Source organism: Oncorhynchus gorbuscha, linkage group LG04 (genome assembly GCF_021184085.1).
Source record: "Oncorhynchus gorbuscha isolate QuinsamMale2020 ecotype Even-year linkage group LG04, OgorEven_v1.0, whole genome shotgun sequence".
Lineage (NCBI taxonomy): Eukaryota > Metazoa > Chordata > Actinopteri > Salmoniformes > Salmonidae > Oncorhynchus > Oncorhynchus gorbuscha.
Window position 1 is genome coordinate 63,324,973 of NC_060176.1, and position 20,210 is coordinate 63,345,182.

At 43.0% G+C, this 20,210-nt stretch overlaps 3 protein-coding genes across 5 annotated transcripts in view; 2 read left to right on the top strand and 1 right to left on the bottom strand.

Annotated features, from left to right (window-relative positions):
- Positions 1-217: 217 nt before the first annotated feature.
- Positions 218-10,632, top strand: LOC124034460 (hemicentin-1-like). The gene is made up of 9 exons (XM_046347692.1): positions 218-305; positions 4,365-4,540; positions 5,435-5,719; positions 5,884-6,035; positions 6,163-6,316; positions 9,572-9,761; positions 9,885-9,979; positions 10,067-10,253; positions 10,382-10,632. Exons 2-9 carry the CDS (start codon positions 4,435-4,437, stop codon positions 10,509-10,511), a joined length of 1,299 nt encoding a protein of 432 aa, XP_046203648.1. The 5' UTR covers positions 218-305; positions 4,365-4,434; the 3' UTR covers positions 10,512-10,632.
- LOC124034458 (mucin-5AC-like) lies at positions 10,565-18,766 on the top strand. 2 transcript variants are annotated; one of them, XM_046347688.1, is made up of 11 exons: positions 10,565-10,854; positions 11,033-11,151; positions 11,419-11,571; positions 11,752-11,865; positions 14,045-14,112; positions 14,313-14,424; positions 14,686-15,757; positions 16,778-16,926; positions 17,174-17,258; positions 17,369-17,561; positions 17,687-18,766. In XM_046347688.1, exons 1-11 carry the CDS (start codon positions 10,691-10,693, stop codon positions 18,164-18,166), a joined length of 2,709 nt encoding a protein of 902 aa, XP_046203644.1. In that variant the 5' UTR covers positions 10,565-10,690; the 3' UTR covers positions 18,167-18,766. The 2 variants fall into 2 exon arrangements, with proteins under 2 accessions (XP_046203644.1, XP_046203645.1); XM_046347689.1 differs by having other exon boundaries at positions 17,189-17,258.
- A 470-nt stretch (positions 18,767-19,236) lies between these two features.
- The window catches only part of ptgs1 (prostaglandin-endoperoxide synthase 1), a 50,744-nt gene continuing 49,770 nt past the window's right edge, over positions 19,237-20,210 (bottom strand). For both annotated transcript variants that reach the window (XM_046347690.1, XM_046347691.1), the window contains one exon: positions 19,237-20,172. In XM_046347690.1, the coding sequence (XP_046203646.1) occupies positions 19,823-20,172 (350 nt within the window). In that variant the 3' untranslated portion in view covers positions 19,237-19,822. The remainder of the gene's footprint in view (positions 20,173-20,210) is intronic.

Here is a 20,210-nt window from a genome sequence, read left to right on the forward strand (position 1 = left end):
GTGTGTGTGTGTGTGTGTGTGTGTGTGTGTGTGTGTGTGTGTGTGTGTGTGTGTGTGTGTGTGTGTGTGTGTGTGTGTGTGTGTGTGTGTGTGTGTGTGTGTGTGTGTGTGTGTGTGTGTGTGTGTGTGTGTGTGTGTGTGTGTGTGTGTGTGTGTGTGTGTGTGTGTGTGTGTGTGTGTGTGTGTGTGTGTGTGCGTACAAGTGAGCGTGGCTTGTCCTTTCCACCTGGAACCTAAGCATATGCAGCTGACGAACGGAGGGTTTGCACAGACTGGAGAGAGCTGGAGAGATCTACTGGATGAAGGTAGAGTATATTACTTTATACATCATAAAACTGTGTTTCATATTTCTATAACTTGCAAATAAGTAGCATAAGCAAAGGTTGTCTTGTCATTTTAGTTATTTTGCTAAAATAGGAAACACTTAAATGCTTTCTGCATTTTATTTGGTCATTCATTTGAATAGTTTAAAGCTATAGTGTTAGTTCCAATAACAATAGTGCTAGTTGCAGTTACATTCAAATATACTGTCATATTACAGTGGGTGTTTGTGCTTTTCTGGTAATTACATTTCATATTCATTTGGTAATGTTGCAGTGGCCTTTTACAAGCACTGGAATTATTTTCATGCGTCTATGTATGTTTTCAATATTACACATAAATAATGTATTATTCAAAAACAAATTGATTGCATTTTGATGGTTTGGGAGCCTGTCTCATTGGAGAGAGTGTTCATGAGTGAGTTCTTTTACATAGAAATGCTGCTGACAAATAATGCAAGACATCTGAAACCAAAACAAAGAAAATCTTAGGGAAAAGAGAGACAGAGCATTTAAGTGCTTGAGTGTGGGATTAAATCCAATCTCAATGACTTGCTAAACTGCTTGTGAGGTAAATGGTCTGCTGTGAGGCAAAGCAAACACACACCCCCAGGCCCTCATCAGATAGCTGTGTGTTAGCATACCCACTGCTGGCTCTGCTTCCCATGCCAGATGAGTCAGGTATGTAAGTGCCCATTCACATGGCCACTATCAAGCACTTCCACTACCAGCCAGGGTCCATGGCCATGGGACCACTTTCACTATCATAGTGTTTAACAAATTATTCTAAGACATCAAATAACATCAAATAACATATTTGGAATCATGTAGTAACCAAAAAACTTAACTTAAGGTTAGGCGTCCCGCTAGCGGTGAAACTGGAGGGAGTCAAATAAATAATCATACAAATTATGGATATTAAACATTTAGGTACATACAAGTGTCTTATATCGGTTTAAATTCTTGTTAATCTAACTGCACTGTCCGATTTACAGTAGGCTTTACAGAGAAAGCATGCCATGTGATTGTTTGAGGATGGCGCCCCACATCAAAATATTTTTCCCACCGGCATAGGTTTCATAAATTCACAAATAGCGATTACAAATTCACTGACCTTTTGAAAATCTTCCTCTGATTTGTCATCCAAAGGGTCCCAGCTATAACATGTAGTGTCGTTTTGTTAGATAAAATCCTTCTTTATATCCCAAAAAGTCAGTTTAGTTGGCGCCATCGATTTGAGTAATCCACTCATTCAGCATGCCAAGATAGGAATCCGAAAATCTAAACCTAAACTTCAAGAAGTTCAAGAAGTCAAAATATGTTTCTATCCAATCCTCAGACACCCAAAAATGTCATTAAACTATAATATTTCATACGGAAAGAAGTATGTTCAATAGGAAAACAATATTAGCAAGTATGTGTCCTCTTCATCACGCGGGCATTCACAAATTTCCAAGTCTGTGTCCCTGTTGAAAAACTTATTATTCTTACTCGTTTTGGAAGAAACAAGCCTGAAACCTTGAGCATTGAGTGCTGACATCCAGTGGAAGCCATAGGAATTGCATCCTGAGAGCTAGATTTCAGAATACCCCTATTCGTTCCATTGTAATAGCATGGGCTCTCTCTCAAAAAAATTCTGGTTGGTTTTTCTTTGGATTTTCTCCTACCATATCTATTGTGTTATAGTCTCCTACATTATTTGAACATTTATACAAACTCAAAGTGTCATCTTTCCAATGGTACCAAGTATATGCATATCCTAGCTTCAGGGCCTGAGCAGCAGGCAGTTTACTTTGGGCACGTCAGTCAGGTGGAAATTGAGAAAAAAGGACCCTAGCCTGAAGAAGATTTATTTAATTTTAATTGAAAAAATCTAAATATATTTTATATTTGAGATTCTTCAAAGTAGCCACCTTGATGACAGCTTTGCACACTCTCTCAACAAGCTTCACCTAGAATGCTTTTCCAACAGTCTTGAAGGAGTTCCCACATATTCTGAGCACTTGTTAGCTGCTTTTCCTTCACTCTGCGGTCCAAATCATCCCAAACCATCTCATTCCTTCTTGATCAAATAGCCCTTAACCTGGTGGTGTGTTGGGTCATTGTCCTGTTGAAAAACAAATGATAGTTCCACTAAGAGCAAACCAGATGGGATGGCGTAATGCTGCAGAATGTTGTGGAAACCACGCTGGTTAAGTGTGCCTTGAATTCTAAATAAATCACTGACAGTGTCACCAGCAAAGCACCCCACACCATTACACCTCCATGCTTCACGGTGGGAACCACATGCGGAGATCATCCGTTCACCTACTCTGCGTCTCACAAAGACACAGCGGTTGGTTCTCTGAACAGTTGATTTTGAGATGTGTCTGTTACTTGAACTCGGTGAAACATTTATTTGAGGGGTCATGGTATGGGCAGGCATAAACTACAGACAACTAACACAATTGCATTTTATCTATTGCAATTTGAATGCACAGAGATACCGTGACGAGATCCTGAGGCCCATTGTCGTACCATTCATCCACCACTATCACATCATGTTTCAGCATAATAATGCACTGCCTCATATCTCAAGGATCTGTACACAATTCCTGGAATCTGAAAACGTCCCAGTTCTTCCATGGCCTGCATACTCACCAGACATGTCACCCCAGGAGCATGTTTGGGAAGCTCTGGATCGATATGTATGACAGCATGTTCCAATTCCAGCTAATATCGAGCAACTTCACACAGCCATTGAAGAGGAGTGGGACAACATTCCTCAGGCCACAATCAACAGCCTGATCAACTCTATGCGAAGGAGATCTGCCGCGCTGCATGAGGCAAATGGTGTTCACACCAGATACTGACTGGTTTTCTGATCCAAGTCCCTACTTTTTAAAAAAGGTATCTGTATTCCCAGTCTTGTGAAATTCATAGATTAGGGCCAAATTAATTTATTTCATTTCATTGATTTCGTTATATGAACTGTAACTCAGTCAAATCTTTGAAAATATTTTTTTTGTTGCATTTATAGTTTTGTTCAGTGTAGATTGTAGGCCAGACCTACAAACTTGGACGCTACAGACGATTTTGTGAGAAGACTGATTTTCAGGACAATTCATGGTCTGACAAACACTGCTCCTAACTGTCACCTTTCACCACAGATTGAGATGCATACAATGCAAAAATATATCTCTAGCTTAAACTGACTGATTCTGTTTAGATTTTTAGTTATTATGCTAATTAATTTTATGTGGGGGCACGGACATCGACTCTAAGGGGTTAAGTTTTCTGTGTCCACACTGCCTGCACTGTTACACTTAAATTAGTGTCGAATTGTTAGGCGTCTACTTCAAATATTTACATTGAATGGAAATTGAAGTGTAAGCTTTGTTGCCTTTGGTGTTGTATGTTTCCATACTTTTAAAATCAATGTTCATGTGCGTGAAACACATGCCTCTATGAGCACCAACTGTCACATCATAGTCATTCTATCCTTACATGGACATGTTGGGCTGAGCATGAAAGCCCATGTGATCAGACAGGCAGCTTTCTTCCAGGGGGGCTGATGATAACTGATCTTCACAGTACAAAGCTCCGCAGTCCTTTTCATGTCACCTTCATTGAGTGGAGGGGCTGCTGCTGCTGAACTGGAGGATGAAGTGGCTGGCCCATTGAAGAGAGGAAAGAGGCTAGGAACAGACAATGCTCCACTGCCATCGCGGTGCCACTGAAACACACAACCAAAATAGGTATCATACAGAGAGAGACAGAGAGTGGTGCTAAGTGAGCTCTTTCATATATTACATGGAGCACTGAGAAAATGCATACACACATGCACATGCACAAAAGATCTGCAGTAGTGCAACACAATTGGCAACAACTTTGGAGGCAAAATATTATTAGTTATGCACTATAATAAATCCACAATGAGATTAATAATTGCAAACAACACAGGGAAAATTTGAAATAAACTAGGCCCCTGATTGAACTGGTCAAACATCCAAGCTACCTTTTTTAAACCTACTTATATAAGATGATGGGCACAATGTTTCTCAGGACACGTACACTGCTGGTGCCATGGACGAGCCTCTCTGGACCTCAGTGTCAGGTGGAGCCCTGCAGTAAGATGCTCGAGTCTATGTTTGTCTGCAGTTCCCCTCCTGTGACCTCTCACCTTTGGCTGCTCATTCTCTCCTGCTCTCTTCATGGTCAACCAGCCCTGTCTGACCTGGGTGAGTGAGAGGCAAACTAAACACAGGGTTTACAGTCTGTATGCTCTCCCTTTTGTTGCTGTTAATGCCGTTTCATATTAGAGTGGGACCAAATGTGGTCATGAACTTGGTGTTCCCTAATGATTGTATCCATAATTAATGCATAGACTGGTTGCTGCACAATTATTGCATAATACTGGTGATTTTTTTCTCGTCATATCATTAATGACACTTACAGAACAATGTTTTCATTAGAGATAGGTCCACCTTTATGAATTGCAACACTAATACTACGAGATAATTATGTATCAATTCAATTTTATCATGATTTCTGCAATGATCAAGACCAGTTTTTCTAAATAGTCCCAATGCTAATTTCCATACCCCATGTATAATGTGACAAAAGGCTTTAAAAAAAAACCTGCTTCAGCTTCCTCTGTCTCCTAGCAACATGCAGCTTCACACCACACTGTAATCTGTGATTTCTCTCAGTCTTCAGGTAGACTGGATGTTTGGGAACATATTCAATCATTAGATTTGTAGTAAATTCATATATTAATGTCATTGAATCCTGTTATGTTTTTAAAATGTTATTCTGTAGAGTAATAACTCAAAACAATACTCACTTTTGCTGGGTACTTCACTGTCAATGATTGCATCTAACATTAATGTTTTGAAGTAAAGTATCATTTTTACTATACATAACTAGCAATGTAGGTGCCCACCTGGTGCACTGATCATTTCTGTATCCTTTCCTATGACAAGATACTGACAATTAGACTGACTGGGTCTCATGTCTTACTTAACATAACTTATAGGATCAACCCTTAATAGGGAAGTCTCAGAATACAGTTTGTCAATTTGCCGCCTGTTCTCTCTCTCCGGTTTGTATCTCACACTTGTGTCTGTGTTCAGTGTTCTCCACCCATCCAGAGGACGGTGTTGGTGTACTGGGTGCTCCCCTCACACTGTACTGTGCAGTGTATGACTCCAGCAGCCAGGGGGAACTGTCTGTTAGATGGGAGAGGGCCAGTGGAGAGCCAGCAGCATTGACTCCTGGTCCTGGCAAAGGGATCCACCAATTGGCCAACGGATCTCTGTTCTTCCCCCAGCTGAGAGAGGGGGACCTGGGGAGATATGTCTGTAGTGCAGGCATTGGAGCCAAACACATCATGACTGTTGTCCAAGTGATGGAAGCTGGTTAGTTGGCCTTCTCAGCTCTTCTATATGCTTCTGCTGAAATAATACAATGCATTAGCTTTAATACACATATTATCTGGCTTTTTTGTGAAATCTGTCTCGGAAATGAGAAAAACATAGATACATTGGATTCTTTGTTTGATACTGTGTGTCTTTGTGTGTAGACCTGGAGGTAGTGTTCTTCAGTCCTCAGTCTCAGACAGTCAGTGAGGGTCGGCCAGTGTTCCTCCAGTGTGTCTCAGGGGACAGCTCCCCCCCAGCACACATCACCTGGCTCAAAGACAACACACTCTTCACCAAAGGCGCTCAGATTCAGGTATCAAATGCATTAGGCTTTGCATGTATTGTATGGATTTGATCGCATGTCCATTTTTATGTCTTTGTGTATGTACATTTGATTGTGTGTGGCTGTGTATGTTTAAATACAAAGTGTGTTTCTCCAGGGTCAATATGGAGGGGGTAACCAGAGGAAGACCTCAGGCACTCTTCACCTCTCTAATGTCTCAATAGAGGACGAAGGGGAATACGTCTGTGTCACACACAACACCTTACTGAACACCAGCCGGGAAAGCAAGGCAGCTACACTCACAGTACAAGGTGAGACAATGCACAGCCTCTCCCCTACTCCCTATCCCTTCTGTCTGCCCTGTCCTGTCCTCTTAGAACAGCATGGATGACGGAACTAGTGTTGAGGTCGGTCTGTTTCTGTCTCTGTATCCTGTATGAAAGCAGTGGTGGAAACAGTACACAATTGTCTTACTATGAAGGTAAAGATTTCACCTTTATTTCACCTTTATTCAACCAGGTAGGCTAGTTGAGAACACGTTCTTATTTGCAACTGCGACCTGGCCAAGATAAAGAAAAGCAGTTCGACACATACAACAACACAGTGTTACACATGGAATAAACAAAACATACAATCAATAATACAGTAGGAAAATATATATATATGTATATAATGTATATATATATATATATGCAATAAATAGGCCATGGTGGCAAAGTAATTACAATATAGCAATTAAACACTGGAATGGTAGGATGTGCAGGGGAAGAATGTGTAAGTTGAGATACTGGGGTGCAAAGGAGCAAGATAAATACATAAATACAGTATGGGGATGAGGTAGATTGGATGGGCTATTTACAGATGAGCTATGTACAGGTGCAGTGATCTGTGAGCTGCTCTGACAGCTGGTGCTTAAAGCTAGTGACGGAGGTAAGAGTCTCCAGCTTCAGAGATTTTTGCAGTTTGTTCCAGTCATTGGCAGCAGAGAACTGGAAGGAGAGGCGGCCAAATGAGGAATTGGCTTTGGGGGTGACCAGTGAGATATACCTGCTGGAGCGCGTGCTACAGGTGGGTGCTGCTATGGTGACCAGTGAGCTGAGATAAGGCGGGACTTTACCTAGCAGGGTCTTGTAGATGACCTGGAGCCAGTGGGTTTGGCGACGAGTATGAGGCGAGGGCCAGCCAACGAGAGCATACAGGTCGCAGTGGTGGGTAGTATATGGGGCTTTGGTGACAAAACTAATGGCACTGTGATAGACTACATCCAATTTGTTGAGTAGAGTGTTGGAGGCTATTTTGTAAATGACATCGCCGAAGTCAATGATCGGTAGGATAGTCCGTTTTACAAGGGTATGTTTGGCAGCATGAGTGAAGGATGCTTTGTTGCGAAATATGAAGCTGGTTCTAGATTTAACTTTGGATTAGAGATGTGTAATGTGAGTTTGGAAGGAGAGTTTACAGTCTAATCAGACACCTAGGTATTTGTAGTTGTCCACATATTGTAAGTCAGAACCGGCCAGAGTAGTGATGCTGGACGGGCGGGCAGGTGTAGGCAGCGAGCAGTTGGAGGCCACGGAAGGAGAGTTGTATGGCATTGAAGATTGTCTGGAGGTTGGTTAACAGTGTCCAAAGATGGGCCAGAAGTATACAGAATGGTGTCGTATGCGTAGAGGTGGATTAGAGAATTACCAGCAGCAAGAGCGACATCATTGATGTATACAGAGAAAAGAGTCAGCCTGAGGATTGAACCCTGTGGCTCCCCCGTAGAGACTGCCAGAGGTCCGGACAACAGGCCCTCCGATTTGACACACTGAACTCTGTCACAGAAGTAGTTGGTAAACCAGGTGAGGCAGTCATTTGAGAAACCGAGGCTATTGAGTCTGCCAATAAGAATGTGGTGATTGACAGAGTCGAAAGCCTTGGCTTAGTAAAGTACAGATACCCCTAAAAATGACTTAAGTAGAACTTTGAAGTATTTTTACTTTAAACTAAGCAAAAAAAGAAATGTCCTCTCACTGTCAACTGCTTTTATTTTCAGCAAACTTAACATGTGTAAATAATTGTATGAACATAACAAGATTCAACACCTGAGACATAAACTGAACAAGTTCCCCAGACATGTAACTATTAGAAATGGAATAATGTGTCCCTGAACAAAGGGGGGGTCAAAATCAAAAGTAACAGTCAGTATCTGGTGTGGCTACAAGCTGCATTAAGTACTGCAGAGCATCTCTCCTCATGGACTGCACCAGATTTGCCAGTTCTTGGTGTGAGATGTTACCCCACTCTTTCACCAAGACAAGTGAAAGACATTTCCCGGACATTTCTGGAGGGTATGGCCCCAGCCCTCACCCTCCGATCCAACAGGTCCCAGATGTGCTCAATGAGATTGCGATCCGGGCTCTTCACTGGCCAATGCAGAACACTAACATTCCTGTCTTGCAGGAAATCACACACAGAACGAGCAGTATGGTTGGTGGCATTGTCATGCGGGAGGAGATTGCTTGCAATGACAACAATCTCAGTCCGATGATGCTGTGACACACCGCCCCAGACCATGACGGACCCTCCACCTTCAAATCGATCCTGCTCCAGAGTACAGGCCTCGGTGTAACGTTTATTCCTTCGACGATAAACGCGAATGTGACCATCACCCCTGGTGAGACAAAACCGCAGCTCGCCAGTGAAGAGCACTTTTTGCCAGTCCTCTCTGGTCCAGCGACGGTGGGTTTGTGGCCATAGGCAACGTTGTTGCCGGTGATGTCTGGTGAGGACCTTCTTTACACCAGGCCTACGATCCCTCAGTCCATCCTTGCTCAGCCTATTGCGGACACTGATGGAGGGATTGTGCATTCCTGGTGTAACTCAGGCAGTTGTTGTTGCCATCCTGTACCTGTCCCGCAGGTGTGATTTTCGGATGTACCGATCCTATGCAGGCATTGTTACACGTGATCTGCCACTGTGAGGATGATCAGCTGTCCATCCTGTCTCCCTGTATGGGCCTTAGGCATCTCACAGTACGGACATTGCAATTTATTGCCCTGGCCACATCTGCAATCCTCATGCCTCCTTGCAGCATGACTAAGGCACGTTCACGCAGGGACCCTGGGAATCTTTCTTTTGGTGTTGTTCAGTCAGTAGAAAGGCCTCTTTAGTGTCCTAAGTTTTCATAACTGTGACATTAATTGCCTACCATCTGTAAGCTGTTAGTGTCTTAACGACCGTTCCACAGGTGCATATTCATTAATTGTCTATGTTTTATTGAACAAGCATGGGCAACAGTGTTTAAACCCTTTACAATGAAGATCTGTGAAGTTATTTGGATTTGTACTAATTATCTTTGAAAGACAGGGTCCTGAAAAAGGGACGTTCCTTTTTTTGCTGCATTTACTTAACACTACTGTATCAATGTATACATCATTCCTGTAACTGATCCAAATCATATGCTGTATGCTAAATCAAGGTTGACTAAAGTAGGGCAACTAAACATGAGGAAACTGAACTTAGGAAAGAAAGCCACTATATAGTATTGAGGCACACCCCCATGTTTTTCTGTTGCTCTGCAGGAGTCCCTACAAGGCTGCAGATCACTCGGGGCCCTGACAACATCACAGTTGCCATAGAGACGGAGGCCTCCATGCGCTGTGTTGTCCGAGGCTTACCGCCTCCCACAGTGCAATGGTTCAAAGACAGCCATCTCCTTGTGAACAACTCTGGCTTGAGTCTGCAGAACAAGGGACAGCTGCTTGTTTTCAAGTGAGATCTTGAGGACATTAAGACATTATAAAAGTTGTTTACCTTTAAATCAAAGGTAAAAAGCAAGCAGCGATAACAAAAGTGATATTAATGTGTGTGGTGTGCTGTGCACTTTATCCCCAGGAACGTGTCTGAGGATGATGAGGGTTCCTACCACTGTGAGGCCAGGAACAAGAGGGAGACAGTCAGGTCTAAGACTGCCTTTCTCCTTCCAGCAGGTGCTCTGGTTGTTGTCAATCAAACCCAAATATCATATCTATACTAGCCCCTTTACTGACATACAGTACCTCCCTCCCTCTCTACAGTGATGGGGTGGACTTTTGTCCAGCAGCCTACCAACAAGTCTGTGAGGATGGGGGAGTCTGTTACTCTGGTTTGTAGACCCCCCTACAGCAGGCCTCCAACAACAGTGTCCTGGTTCAAAAACAACCGCCTCCTCGCTCCCATGACACACTTCACTGTCAGGCTTAGTGGAGACCTCATCTTCCACAGGTGTGTGTGTACAGTGTGTGTGTGTATACAGAGTGTCTAGCTTATGACTAGATTATTTTTCTGTATGATGGTAATCCTCCAGTGAAACCAGACAGTTTCAAGCTGTAATTAACTGCTTGTTTCTCCAGTGTCTATGACACAGACAGTGGAGTCTACTTCTGCAGAGCATCCAATGTCTACCTGTACAGATCTGTGACCTCCAGAGCTGCCAGACTGACCGTTCTGGGTAGATACTGTATGACATCACACAGGATGTAGGCTTATTATTGTCTAGCCATGTGTCTGTATAAGAGATATTCAGGATGATACCTGATACAGCACGTTAATATTCATACAAATACACTTGCAATCATAATCTAAGACACAGTTAATTATCTGAGATATACTTCCTTAGGTACAGAAGTAACAAGCTAACCAGCCTATTCTTCCTCCTCCCCATGACCACCAGCATCTCCATCGGTGAGGCTGTGGCCACAAGTGGTGACAGTCCCTGTAGGGGCCCAGGTGGTGTTCAGTGCCAGGTCTGGGGACAGCCCCTCCCCTCCATTGTCTGGTCCAAACAGGGACGCTCCATTCAGACTGGTGGCAAGATCGCTGTGGGGTACGTTCAGTGTAACAGAGGTGGTTCTGTGAGGCTTTAGCTCAGTGGGCGAACACAGTCTTGTGTTACTGATCACTAGAGGAAGTATTTGGCGTAATCAACCAATCTGTCAGGAACCATTAGCTTGCAGACCACTAACCTTCTTGTGGTAATGAATGACAAGCTTCTCTGTTCTCAGCGTGAGAAACACTACCCTCTACATCCTGTCTGTCAGGAGCTATGATGAGGGCACGTACACTTGTGAAGCCTCCAACACTGTGGGGCATGACCGGAGAACAGCTACTTTACGTGTCGCTGGTAACTTACCTTCCCCAATACAGTACACACCGTCTGTTTGATGTTATACTATAGAAGTGTGTGTATAATGGATGTCTGGATGACTTAATAGAGCCGAGAACTGTTGATCATGCTACAAATCTTGGCCTATATCCCATGTATGGACAACAAAGTTAACTTCATCACATTAGCCGGAAGTGAAGCTCAGGTGTGTTTAAGGTGCTTAGTATCTGAATGTATTGAGACAATGTGGTGCTCTCTCTCTCTCTCCCCCTCTCTCTGGCTTAGTAAGCCCCATCATAGTGTCCTTCCTGGGGGCAGTGAGCAGCTCAGAGGGGTCCTATGTGGTCCTGCCATGCAGGGCAGTGGGGGACCTCCCCATCAGGTACACCTGGACAAGGGGACACTCCATCACCCCAACCCTGGAGAGGCATGTAGATGGTGAGCCAGTCACATTTTAAATACAACTTACACCTGCCAAGAAAGATACCCTACCACATTCTCCTATGATGGCATAAATCCATTCTACTAGTGTTTACAGATCTGAAGAGATGAGATCGGTGTTAAGGAGAATAATGAGAGCTTTGGTGAATGTGTGACTGTGCCTTCATGTGTGTGCAGATGAAGGGGCTCTGCATATCTCCAGTGTTCAGGTGTCTGATGCAGGGGACTATCACTGTACCGCTGAGAACATAGTGGGACGACAGCAGAGAAGAGCCACCCTCACCATCTCTGGTTTAACAATGTCTTTATGATATTACCTCAACATTAAAGTAGACCACTTTTGCAGCTTCAAAATGACTAACAAATATATATATTCATAAATGAGTGAGACATAAGGTAATACACTTGACATCAACTTCTTATACATGTGTAGTAACTTTGATTATTACAATAGAAACATTGTTGTTACATAGGACTTTGGAAATTGCAATATAGTGCATCACTTTTCCTCTTGTGTACAGTAGTCACAAAAACTCTCAGCGCATTGCTACGCAATTACCAAAGTATTATGGAACAACATACTAATAAAATGTTGCTCCAAAAATGACAGTTTTATTACACAGGCACAATACCAATTTAATGTTAAGTGTTATTGAGAATGATAACAGTAACAAAATATGTCTATTAAGTGTTGAAAGGAAACTAAATATATAAAAAACTACCTTCTTGAATAAACTGTGGCCAAGGTAGGTGGAAAATCATGTTAGTTTGTATTCAGCGTAACTATCCCTTTATAAATGTTATAGTGTGTGTTTGAAACAAGAACACTTTCCTTCAGATGGACAAAGAGGTTCAAAGTTGTTTTTGCTAAGCATCCAACTTGCTGTTTGCAATTGGCTTTGAATTTCTCTTCAGTATTTTCAGGTATCATAACATTAAGGGTATTGCTACAGATAAATCGTTTTCGCCCCACCCCTCCTGAAACCGATTTCTCAAAGCTGATGCTTCTATCACACCTACATTATCTTTGCATTTTGGTACACCAAAAGTACATTCATTTCCAATGGAATGTTGCGTTTGCCTTGCCAGCATTACATTGCATTGGCAAGTGCATACATTGGATTTGACAGAAATGGAAGCAGAATATAGGTATACATAACATTTTGCGCAATAAAGCAGTCGGTGTGATCAAGAGGTAAGATGTTTTTTTTTAAACGGGGGACAAAAATATCAAGAGGAAAGATCTGGGTCACATTCTGCGCATGCGTTATTTTACGCACACATTTGTTTCTCTAGTCTTGATCACACCGATCCGGCTATGCATGCAGTTTGACGCATACGACGATAAATACAACGTATGCACCACACAGAACGCACTGCAACTGCCTCTGCTGAGCAATGCTGCAAGGCAAACGCAGCGTTCCATTGGAAATTAATGTACTTCTGGTTTACCAAAATGCAATGTCGATGTGATATAGGCGTAACGTCGCTGCTGCTCACCCTCCCCTCCCTTCACATTTCGGTCTTTACTCACCCCTTTCTACCTCTGGACAGCCGAACTTTCTAGGCAGCCAAGCATTTAACTTATCGGAAAAGTAAAAATACATGTCAATAATATTTTTTGTGTAAAACATGTAAATAGCTGCATGTTAGCCTACTCCCCACCTGAAAAAAATAACATGACATCGCGCGTATGCTTTTCTGAGGCATGGAATGCAATAGTTCGAATAGTTTTGTGTACGACATGTACAGCCAAAGGCGATCAAGGAGGGGGGAGAGACTGTAAAAAGGATTGGAATAATACAGAAGATTGTTTATTTTATAGTGTGTATAATATAATATTCTTTAAAAAAAAAAACATTTTTCTCCCCAATTTCGTGGTATCCAATTGTTGTAATAGCTACTTTCTTGTCTCATCGCTACAACTCCCTGGGTTCGCGCCCAGGCTCTGTCTCATCATGCGTCCTCCGATACATCCCTACCGACCAAGCCCTCCCTAACCCGGACGACGCTAGGCCAATAGTGCGTCTCCCCACGGACCTCCCGGTCGCGGCCGGTTACGACAGAGCCTGGGCGCGAACCCAGGGACTCTGATGGCCCTTAACCACTGCGCCACCCGGGAGGCCTTTATTTCAATCTTCAACATGCAGTTCCAGATGCAGCAATACCAGTAGTTGAAGGCAGCCAATCCAATAGTTTCTGAAAAGTAAAATATATATTTTAAGTAGTTGCTTTCTCAGATCTGTATTCAAATAGTTTAAAAAGTAGTTACTTCTGGGATCTCTATTCAAATAGTTTCTGAGATCTGTATTTAAATGGTTTTAAAAAATAGTTACTTTCTGGGATCTGTATTCAAATAGTTTTGAAAAAGTAGTCACTTTCTGAGATCTGAATTCAAATAGTTTTGAAAAGTCGTTACTTTATGGGGTCTGTATTCAAATATGCTCATCATTTTCTTCTCTATCTTAAGCTGAAGATGCCCCAGCTGATAGAGAAAGGCAGCATAGACAGATTGTATCTGCAGTGAGTAATAATGAGGTTGGTGTGGAAGTCTATCGCTTGTCTTCTGAATTGTTTACCATAATCAGTAGTAGACAAGTCTAACATCCCGAGTCACATCTCTGTGTCTCTCTTCAGTTGTGTAATTATTTAAAACGGCTTTCAGTGGCTCAGTGTGTTATGCATTTTATCAATGCCAAATTTTATGCATCTGACAAACATCTTTTCACAAATTGCAGGTTCCAAAGACTGAAGCAGAGCAGAGAACTCCCCTGTCCAGTAATGACCTGAGTCTAGTTCAGCATTCTGAGATGACCCACTCACGTGTCTCCCTACAGGGAGGAAGCACAGGTGTGTACAGACAAAAACATACACTGTAGAATGCAGTGCAGGCACATCCTTGTACTAACTACCCTTTGCTGTATTTACTTGCCAAAACAATATTTGACTTTTTTTTATGTAACGTGCATTCTTTAGATTTTGAATCACACTCTTTGACATCAACTTTATACAGTCAGCTATTGAGCCTAGAAACCCAAAGAAAGCAGTGGTTTTCTTGGTGTTCTACTAGCATGCATTGTTTTGTTTGATACCATTATTTTCTATTTGCAGTCCGAGCAACTCAAAGAGACTCAAGCAATGACATCCCCCAAGTGTCTACTCCTGACACTCTACGACTGCTCTCGTCTCTCAGGCAGACAGCTTTAGGACTAGCAGGTCTCTACAGAGGACAAACAGGACTGCTGGTTCCACCTGACCTTCACTCTCTGCTCCCATTGGACCTGGCCTCGGCCAATCCAACCCAGTCCCCAGTCACACAGATCCAGCATCCGGTGCTACAACCCCTACCTCCACCTCTATTTGAACCCTTAGACTTACTCACACAGCCTTCAGTAACTCATAGAGTCATCTCACTCACTCAGATTCAAATAATACCTAACCAGCCAACATTAACACACAACCCACCCCCAGTGACACAACGGCAGGTTTTAGTCCCAGATAGCCAATCTCCATTAACACAGTCCATATCCCAAAGCCTCCACAACCAGCCATCAGTCATGCACATCCAGCGTCAAGTCACTGAGCAACCAATTAAACCTCTAAACCACATTGGCAGATTTACCCAGTCTCTGGTTTCACTCCCGCAGCTTCCAGACTCTTCCAGCCACCCGTCTGATCCCTTTACCCAGCGTCCTGATTCTCTTACCCAGCCCAAAGAACCTTTGACTCAGTCTCTACTCATTCACAGCCTGCATGCTCCCGACTCAATCGCTCAAACCCACCATCCTGTACCTCAAAGTAATCCTTCAGACCCACATATCCAGGATCCTAGCACCATCACCCTGTTTTCACGCTCACAAACCCAGACTCAACCATCCAAAACTCAGCCTCAACCATCACCAACCCAGCATGAACCTACACAAACCCAGTGTACAGATCTACTCACCCAGCCTTCAGGCTCAAACACCCATCTTCCTGACCTGATCACCACACCCCCCACCCCTGACCCCCAGGGCCCTAGTGCCCCCTATGCCTCCACCCCAGACCCCCTGCAGCAGAACACGAGCCAGCCTGCTAACCCAGCTCATCCAGCCAAACCAACCAGGCCCAATGACACAGAGCCCACAGAGTGGCTGAAGAGGAACACCTCTCAGTCCCCCATGAGGACCAATGAGGACCCCAGGTAGGGCACCATGCGGTACAGAGACAGGAGGAGGGAGACGGAGGGGACTTTTATTCCTCCCAGGCTTGCCTGCTTACATCACGGTTCCCCAACTAGCAGCTCGCCACAAGTGATTTTATTTGACACCCCCATGTTTTCTGAGCAAAAACAACACATTTTATTTTTATTGTTGCGCATAAAAGATTGTAAAAACATCAGCAAATCAGTTCCAAGTTATTTTAATTTGGAACATTTTCCCAAAAGTATTCCCACGCATAATAGAGAGATATATGTGACCGTTTACAAATTTAAGCGAGATTTGAAATGGTTTAGGCAAGTATTATATCTGTTTGGGCTTCTTGCGGTCAATTTGCAGTCTACATAATATTTGTGATTATGTTCCAGCCCCATGACCATCCGCTCAAGGAAAAATCGGGCCACAACTGAATCTAGTTGATGATCCCTGCCTTACATCATACTGGCTGGATAGTTTCCACTGTCTCTGCTTACAGTGTACATACATTTATTTGAGAAAAGCAAAATACTCAATGTTTTAGGTAATGGAATGCAACAACAAGGCTTAATCAATGCAAGAACTTTCAAGACCTGAATTTCCACAAAATAGATAATGATCTGCAAAAGATGTCCGGATTTGGTTTGGTGAAGATTGTAGATACCGGTAAGCAGCTTTTATCTATCTGGGGCTGACAGGCTTAAACTCCAGATGAAACTCCACCACAGCTGCTATCACTTTATCTTGCTTACATAGTTGCACGAGTTACGACATGCACTTGGGCGTATTATTCTGTTGACTGTAACGACCTAATGTTCTGCATGATGAGACCATGACTTGGTTATGTTCCTAATGATTTTGATTGGATAATGTTGCAAGATAAATGTACATCACAACTGAACCTCCTAATATCCAAAGTCTTTTACATACTGTATTTGGATCTTCAGACAATTATAATCACCATTAACAATGAGAATAATTGAACACTCTCTCTCGCTCTGTCTCATTCCCTCTCTCTCCTCCCCCAGAGTAAAGCCTCCTCCTCCGTGGCTTCCAGTGCTGGAGAAACATGACATCCCCATCGTGGTGGGAGTGGGTGTGTCTATGGCCTTCATCTTCATCACCATGGCCTTCTACTCCCTGGTCCAGAAGAACGAGCCTGTCCCCACTATTAGAAGTCAGTGGGCCTGTTTAGCTCACTGTAACTTCCTCCTATTGTCCACCCTTTGGCATACTGTACTCATTGTTTAAAATACTCTAAGACAAGACACTCTCATAACAAACCAGGTCACCCCCTATGAATGTGGGAACCCCTATAAAAAATATCAAAATTGTTTTGCTCATTCCCAAGATTCTGTATGTGATTTAAACCCTGCATTGAGTCAGAAGTGGAAATATTAATTTCTCTTATTGAATCCCATTAGCCTTGTCTTCCACAGTTCCCAGGAACCTGGGCGTCCCATGCAGACATGCTGAACGTCTGGACACTGGGAGGACCTATGAGAACAGGTGACTGGTTTCAGCACTATTGTTTTTGTTGTGGAGGATATCTCTATGAAAATAGGACCGTACTTTCCCTAATGGCTAATATTAAGTATATGTATCCTCTGTTCTGAAAGGGCATTTGAGGATGATGATTTGGTGGCTGTGATTGAACAAAGCCCCAACACATCAGATACACGCGCAAGGCCTCCTGCCCCCAGCCCAGTCACTGTGATGATAGACCCTGCCTCTGATGACACACAGCCCCCGCACACTCCAGAACACTCGTTCATAGCAGAGACCTATCTTGAGCCCAGCGAAGACACACAGGTCAGTGTGTGTGTGCGCGTGCATGAATATGTAAAATTGGTTCAAATATAGCACTTCCCACACATTACCATAGCAATATATTACAAATTCAGTTGCAGCAGCTGTCTGGATCCTTTCCACTTCAGGTTGACCACTTCCTGGATGAAGAGAAGGAATGCAGCCTGTCTCACCCCAGTATCCAGCTGCAGTGTGTGGAGGACTGGGGGGGCGGAGGAGTAGAATACGGACAATGCCAGGGCCAAGAAATCCTACCCCATCTCCCCTCACTCTCTCCTTCCCCACCTCCTGTGCGTGAGGAAAGCCTGCGCTCCTCCCTGACCCTCCAGACAGCTGAGCCCTATGCCACACCGGTCCGCCACAGTGTCAGCATCTGCCACAGTAATGCCCCCCTCCTCCTCTCCCACTGCATCTCCCTGGGCCTTACCACCGTCGCCGTTGATGTCCACTTCTACCCAGCAGCCCCTGCTTCCACCACCACGACTGTGGCAGCTGTCACCCAGATCAATGCTACCACCGCTACTACACCAGGGCCCCAGCTCAGCTCCCGATTGGCCCACAGTCAGGAGCATGACCAATCGGCTCCTACCGTGCGCCAGAGTAAGTAACTAGATAAAGAGGGAAAGGCAGATTGAGAGATTATTCCAACACAGATGTTGCCATTAGTCTCCACTGGAGAGTTTGGCTGGATTGTTGGTCGTCTTCACATTTCAACTGTTTTGTTCTGACGGTGGTGAGGAGAATGTGTGTGTATCAAAAAGAGGGATCCATCTGGATTCTGGAACCATCCACTGAAGACTATAGGACAACTGCCTTTACTCTGTTTCCTTTAATCAACCTAAAATGCTCTACACATACTGTACCAGTCAGCTACAAATGTGTCAATAACAAAGTAATGTCAATGTATTCTGTTTCTGTCCTTCGCAAAGAAAAATCACGAGAATAATTTATTCATATACATTATTTCTGCTCAGTTTTTTATCTTCTTACTACTGAAAGCCTTTGAATAAGGAAACGATGTATTATGTCTTCAATGTGTATTACAAATGTCAGTTACATAATGGTTCTTTAGGCCTAAAATAATGTATTCATAGGAAGCAAAAACAATGTAATATAGGCAAAAAAGTATTAACTGCTTCCATAATCCTCTACATGCCATGGTTTCTGACTTTACTGAGAATATAGTGTTGTGTACATGTCCATTATATTTATATTCTTCATAAACTAGTTTGAATGTGCAAATACATTTTTATCAGTTGTATATTCTACAATGAAAAAAGCTAAGGAGAAAACAGAGGTGTAAAAATATTGCAATCTTTGTTGCTGTACACATCCTATTCAGGTACCCCCCCCTCTCTCTCTGTTGGGCCATAAACAGACTGTTACTTCTGTGCTGAAACCAAAGGAAGATGTTATGACGACAGGGCTTAAGTCCCAACTGAGACCCAGCGGACCCAAAATTGAGATTATCAGTGATTTTATGTGTTCATTATCTGGATCAGTTAACTTTATGTTCAGTGAAATGTCTCAATTTCATGAATTTCCTTTTCGACCACCATGAATTCATCCCTCAGACATTACTGTGTAACAACTTAGAATTCTGTTTTTTTATCATTGTATTTGTTTCAACAACATGTACCGTATCAATTGTTCCTAACAATGACAATGTCAACAGAAGTGATCGTAAACAAAGGTTTTTATTTTGTAATATTACATATTTATTTTGGTGTATAAAAATATCAATCTTTAGTGATCTTGTTACCTTTGTATGGGTGATAAAATAGCAACTAAAAATATTAAAGTTATTGGAAACAGATCTAACATTCACATACTGTAAAGTAAAACAAACAAAAACAGTACTGTATCAAATAGATGTTTTATTCACTCAAGAATGGCTGCTGTACTTCATTTGACAATATTCTGTTATACAGTTTCCAATGTGATTTTCATTTCTACCTTTTTGCAAAAATACTGTTAAATCAATGACCAAGCTAGATCATTATGGATGTACTGTAATGTAGACCTAAATTAATATCAAATAAACCTTATTACAAACTATTTCACTATTTTATGAGTTTTTAATCCAGGCTACTTTTCATGTTCAAAGTACAACGTACATAGGGAACTTGGTGATGATTCATAAATGCAGTCCTTGCATTGTAAACATAATATACAGTACAGGCATCAAAGGTGGGCAAGGGCATTACAATAATACCATACAACAACACTAACGTAACCATGGATTACAGTAAACTCACTAAAGCTTACAGTTCAGTGGACAGTTTCCTTGGCGGCGGCTCCTGCCCAGCTGGAGGCACACTGAAGGCTACGTACGGACACCACTTAGTGTTCAGACACACCAGTCTCTCCAGCGAGGCTGAGTTGACTATATCAAAGCCTGTCTGGCCTCCAAACGTGCTGGGCTTCCAGTACTCAGGGGAACAGATTGGGTTACCCAGAAGGCCTTTCAGGGAGAATGGAGCCCCCATCTCCACCATGCTCTCGCCAAATATGGCGTTGGGGCGTGTCTTCTCCAGCATGAGGGCGGGGTAGAACTCCAGCGCATCGATGTCACCATAGAGTTCCTCCAGCTCCCTGGCTATCTCCTCCTCACCTAAGAACAATAGAATATATCTATATTGTCCCAGAAGA